This window comes from Lynx rufus, unplaced genomic scaffold (assembly GCF_022079265.1).
Source record: "Lynx rufus isolate CCGP_SWC_20201006 ecotype Redwood Valley unplaced genomic scaffold, mLynRuf1.p SCAF_6, whole genome shotgun sequence".
In the NCBI taxonomy this organism is placed as follows: Eukaryota; Metazoa; Chordata; class Mammalia; order Carnivora; family Felidae; genus Lynx; species Lynx rufus.
Window position 1 is genome coordinate 35,301,468 of NW_025814878.1, and position 6,000 is coordinate 35,307,467.

Below are 6,000 nucleotides of genomic sequence, written 5' to 3' on the forward strand. Positions count from 1 at the left end.
AAATGTGAGCAGAATCATAATTCAATCTGAACTTGCAAACATTATCATTGTCTTTTTTGTGAAAAAGCCACACAATAGGAACAAACTAACTACAATGATATGTTTTTTAGGCAAATTCCAGGATAAGTTAGAGAATCATAGCATGATGTTTGACCTGCTAGTCTTCTATCCCTTCCAGAGCTTCAATACTGTAAGTGATAATCAATGTTTATCATGACAAGCCAAACATAATGCAAGACGGTCAGTGCTTCTGAATTGCCACTATATTAGGAGTCGTTTATTTTAGCTGTATGTAATTGTTTTCTAAAGGTTATTAACCAGCTTCCAGATAAATGCTTGTTTGCTGTACAAAAGTGTAGAGGACTACTCTGAATTCTAATGAGGTAAAATGCTACTTGCATGCTGACAGCCTACGGACCAACTATCAGAATGGGTGTCATCAGGACGTTTCAGGTGACATAATTTCCTCACGAGTGTTTGCAAGAACTACGGTCCAGTGAATTTCAACTTCTCAGATACCTGCTCTCATGCTCTAGGGTCTAAACTGTGATCTACTTTCATTCCAAACGTCCTTTTCTTAAAGTAGTATGATCCCTTCTAGCTTCAGTGTTACATTATCCTCACGTTCTGTTGTTGCAATCAAATGGACAGTTTGAAGGTATCTGTAGAGTCCTAATCAGGGCACTATCATCCAGGAAAGAAATACAGCACATGATATGTGGAAGATTATTGCATCCTAGTGATGTGGTGTAACGATTCAATTGTTTGTAATTTTGTGGAATTTGCTTTTGTTTTCAGAAATTATGTTAGACAAACTGAAAGAAATGAGATGAAATTGTATGAATCTTTACCAAGGTAGAGCCTACTCAATAAATGTAGTAAGTAATCTGAGCCTGTTCTATCCTTTTGAGAAAAACCACAAATCACATTGAAAGTCATTTTGACATTTCAGTATTTTAATTATTTTTTAGATATATCAGAATGTGATAATGCTGTGAATATTATTATTTTACCTTAGTCTTCCTGAAGATTCCATGTCTCTTATAAAAGCTTTGGAAATGGTCCAATTCTTTGCAATAACCTGAAACTGACCTGCACTACATTGCAGTGGAAAGAGCCACTATTTTATTTATAGTCACCAGCTCACACACATTTACTTTTGCTAGTCTCCCGAGGAGCACAGAAAACTGTCCTACAAATTTAACATAGGAGAAAGTATATATAAGATAACTTCCTACTTAGAATTCTTTCTTTTTAATGCGTAACTCACTTCAACTCAATATAGATTTGCATTAACTCTAGGTCACGTGCTATTGTAAATATAATAACATAAGACTTCATCTTTTTTGTTATACAGATCAGTTATTTCAGAGATCTTTACAAGATTTTTCAAAATTCATTAAAAAAAAAAAATCTTGCTTTTCCCTTGGGAGGTTGGAAATAACCTTATTTCCAAATAAAGGAGACACTTTCTTCTACCTTGTTTCTGGAATTTCCCTGTGTAACCTTGGACATTCCCACCTATTGTTTCTTTAAAACAATGCTATTTTATTTTCTTTAAAACAATGCTACTTTTCAAAAAAGTTGTTGAAAGCCAGGCAATTCACTGAACAACACAAGGAAGGTGGCCCAAATCATGGTCAGATGCGCAGTCTTCTCAAGAGACCCAGGTTGTTTGGTCTGGAAGGATGAGAGCAGGATCTGACTCCCAGAACAGGGAAGGCATGGGAACGAAGAGAATTTGGCAGGTAGCATGTTCACCTAACAGAACAGCAGTAAGGTAAACATCGAGGGAAGGTGACACAGACTTCTATAGAAGTCCAGTCAGTTAAAAATTGAGGCTGCGCAGTGTGGGAAGGAAAAGGATTCAGACCAAAGGTAGGAGAAGGGCTGGTGAGACCCTGATACTGCCAGAAAGGTTGCCAGAAACTGTCCTGCAGGCTCCAGGGCCGTTCTTAGACACATATCTCAATGATAAAAGTTTACAGAGAATGTTAAGACGATAGAACTGATAATCCACTAGTCCTTGTTATTAGATACATGTAGATCTGAGATAGGGGGCAGGTAGGAAGAAGGAGGGAAAGATTTTTTTAAGAATATAGGAGGAATTGGGGCGCCTGGGTGGCGCAGTCGGTTAAGCGTCCGACTTCAGCCAGGTCACGATCTCGCGGTCCGTGAGTTCGAGCCCCGCGTCGGGCTCTGGGCTGACGGCTCAGAGCCTGGAGCCTGTTTCCGATTCTGTGTCTCCCTCTCTCTCTGCCCCTCGCCCGTTCATGCTCTGTCTCTCTCTGTCCCAAAAATAAATAATAAAAAAAAAAACGTTGAAAAAAAAAAGAATATAGGAGGAATTTTAGACAAGCTCAAAATAACTTGTGTACCTTCTGTTCTTGACATTCTATAACTTCTTGATTATACCTGTTTATTTCCAACCATAGAAACAGAATTTACAAATTTTAGCCTAAGGGTCCTGACAGAGTATTTTTTTATAAGAAATAGCTTCTCATTTTTAATTTCACACGTATGAGATTTTAATGTTTAAATTATAAAAATAATTTTATATACCAATTAATAAATCATCCATTATGGATTCCATTATGGATTTCCAAGGAGATAGATTCTGATTACTAGTAATCTATCCTTTCTATGAAAGAATGAGATAGAGAACTAAAACATATTCTTTAAATCTGGAATATTAACTTCCCATACAGAGGAGAACTCTTTCATCTTAATTAGATTTATGTCAGTGTGAATATTAGTTCACTTATAAAGATAAGTGAATAAAGGTCTGATGTATATGCAAGTTTCACTGAATGCAATCTGCCTCTCTAATATCTTTAACAGAGAGATTTTGAGATATATTTAAATGTAAAATTTCCTCAGCTCCCATTTTACTGTAGCTCACAATAAACAAAATGCCACTCTGATATATGGATTAGGTTCTTTCTTGAAGAAATTTTTCAATTTTGATATACACAATAATTGATTTGCATAACCCTACAATGTCCATCTCAGACAGGAAACAAAAATTTCTTAAAGAGAAATTGTGGCCAAATAGTGGCTTTTCTTGGTCCTTTAAACTTTGCCACCTCATAAAAAGTAGAGTGAGATCTTTATAAATAACCAAAATAAGAAACAGAACTCTATTCCCCCTCAATAGCTAACTCTAAGTTTCTTAGCTTTATGATTCTTCAGGTAGTAATTTGTCTTTATATTTATCTAAAAGAAATCAGAGTAGTTCTCAACTTAGAATTACAGGGAATAGGTGACTATATAAAGAGTAAAAAAAAACCTGTTAGGGGCATCTGGGTGGTTCAGTTGGTTAAGGGTGGCTCACTCAGTTAAGCATCTGACTTCGCCCAGGTCATGATCTCATGATTTGTGAGTTTGAGCCCTGTATCTGGCTCTCTGCTGTCAGCACAGAGCCCACTTTGGATCCTCTGTCTCCCTCTCTCTCTGCCTCTCCCCTGCTCTTTCTCTCTCTCTCTCTGTCTCTCTCAAAAATAAATAAAAATATTTTTTAAAAACTTAAAAAAAGTAAAACCCTGTTTAAAATATTAGCTCACATTCTAAGGTTTCAATAATCCAAGAAGCCTATCTAGAAAGCTGTAAGATCAATAAACTTTCTCAGTAACTGTAAAAGTCTTTTACAATTGTTCCTGAGATGTTTTCAACTAACCAGATGCATCAAAAGTCACCATTCACAGAACTAAAAATACACCAATGTTATAACAACCAGCTTCTTATGATTCATAGTTCTGCTAACATTTTTAAGTCCCATGAAATATATTTAGCTTTGAACTTAATTGAAACTACCTTACACAAGAGTCTTTCATAATTTTTTATATCTTTCAGTCTGAGAAAATAATTTTGACTGAGCAAGTGGAAGAGTCCCTCTCTGCATCTTGCTATTATAACGTAGATGAAATAAAAATATTATTTCCCCTCCATTAAAAAGCAATAGAGCTCAAAAGTCTACCAACTGACATATCTGAACATTTTCCACTCCCTTACAAAAGATGAGAAATCACATCAGACAGGAAACACATTCTTTAGATTAGTGGCAGGTGTAGAACACACACACCAGTCAGCCTTTATTTTCAGTGTCAGCAGGCATGCTCAGCGAGAGGGCACAACTCTTCCTTTTCATTGAAGTGACACACATCGTATTATTCCTTCATCTACACATCACCAAGCAGAAAAGTTCCCAAGCCACAAAACTACTTGATCTTGCTTGAACACCACGCTATTCTTTAAAAATAAAACTTCAGTGCTAAGAAGAGGGATGATGGTGATGGTGATGGTGATGATGAGGATGATGGTGATGGTGATGACAGTGATGATGATGATGAATTTAGTTTAAGAATTTCTTTAGGAACAAGGAGGAAAGGTGGTCTCCACTCTCAGACTCACTTTTCCATAGAACAGTAAACTTATTCAAGAGGTGAAAAATATAGCAGCTGTATTTAGAAGGCGAATGATTCAGATTGCAGCACAATAACACAGTTCTGGAAAACACTTAAAGCTGCAGTAGAAACTAGGTGCTCACGAAGCATGAGTTTCAAAGGTAAAAAGAAAAGCCTTTCTTCCACTTCCCAGGATGTCCACCAAAACCTCATTTTGTAGTTTCAGTTTCTTTTCCCCTCCCCATGAGCCAAATAAACAAAAACACCAAAGCTGTAAAACTATGACATGACTCAGGGTAAAATCCGGAAAATGGGGGAGTAAAAGAATCCCTAGTACAAGTCTGAATTTAGGATTTACCTGCTCTGATCCCAGTTGGCTGCAAAAAGGACTAGAATCTTCCTGCCATAGTGGTCCAGATTGGCCAGGCCCCCAGGGAAGCCATCTTTCAGTGCCTGCTTGATTCCAGGGTCAGTGGCCTTGAAGCTTTTGAACATGTCCAGGTTCTGCTGCCGGTACTCAAAGTACTGGGCCAGAAGGCGGAAAGCTTCAAAGTGATGAAACTTCCTGGCCCGCAAGAAGCGTAAGATGAAGGCATCATCTGTGCGCAGAAAGCCAATGTCCGGCCTGGTGATGACCATATCCCTCACCTCCTGGATGTCCTGGTGCAATGTGTCTGGGTTCTCATTCAGCTCCAGGCGAGCTTTCTCCAGGGTCTCAGGAGAGAGACCAGCTTGTAAATGAGTCATCGTCCCGCTTGTTCCTGAACCTTCCCTTCCTCCTGCTGACTGTCCCACAACAGACCTGGCCCTTGCCACCACCACACTCTGGCCTCCAGACCTCCCTGCCGCCTGCTTCCTCTTCTATACAGGAAATTGTTTGTCTTGGCGTCCAGACCAGTACCCTGTTGCTCCTGCCTCTCGGCAGCTCTTTTGTGGGAGTACGAACTTCTTTTCCCACCGCCTAAAAACAACACCTCACTTTGGTTCCCTCTTCCCTTTCCTTTAAAGAGCTGTGGACCTCTGGCGGGCCCAACACTCCTTGTCCTTCCTCAACCCTAACAAAACACCCCTAAGCCCACCCAGCACGGTTGGCACTGATCTTGATGCTGTCCTCTTCTCTTCCAAGATGCAACAAAAACAACCCCCACGCACATCTCAGCCCCAGCTCTGTGATGCTTCTGCGGTCCCTACTGAAGGATGCGCCTGCCAGGGATAACGATGGGAATTCTGATTAATAATAAGGTGGCTCTTCAGCGCTGAGCTCCAGGGCGGGGAGAGAGCGTCTTTGCCAGAAAGAAAAAGAGAGAAGGGGGGGGGGAGGAAATTATTTTTCCTTATGCTTATTTAAAGATGTTATTCTTAAAAGGCATTTGTGGGATTTTGTTTAAAATGATCATGATCCAATTAGGCGGAGACTCTGCAGATAGCGCACCTTCCCTCCTCCCTTCCTAGATACACCGTGATCTCAGAAGGCACCAGAAGGGTTTTGGTGGCGTTGGCACCAGCGTGGGCTACCCACCCCTCAGCCCCACCCGCAACTTCTGCCTTCCTCTAACCCTTTATTTCGACGGAATTATCCCGGGGGTGGAGGGGGGAG

The 6,000-nt window shown here is 39.9% G+C and overlaps 1 protein-coding gene across 1 annotated transcript in view; it reads right to left on the reverse strand.

Annotated features, from left to right (window-relative positions):
* CLVS2 (clavesin 2) overlaps nt 1-5,150 on the reverse strand; it is a 64,426-nt gene extending 59,276 nt beyond the window's left edge. The window contains exon 1 of the mRNA XM_047101373.1: nt 4,762-5,150. Coding sequence (XP_046957329.1) covers nt 4,762-5,150 — 389 coding nt within the window. The remainder of the gene's footprint in view (nt 1-4,761) is intronic.
* Between the last annotated feature and the right edge of the window lie 850 nt (nt 5,151-6,000).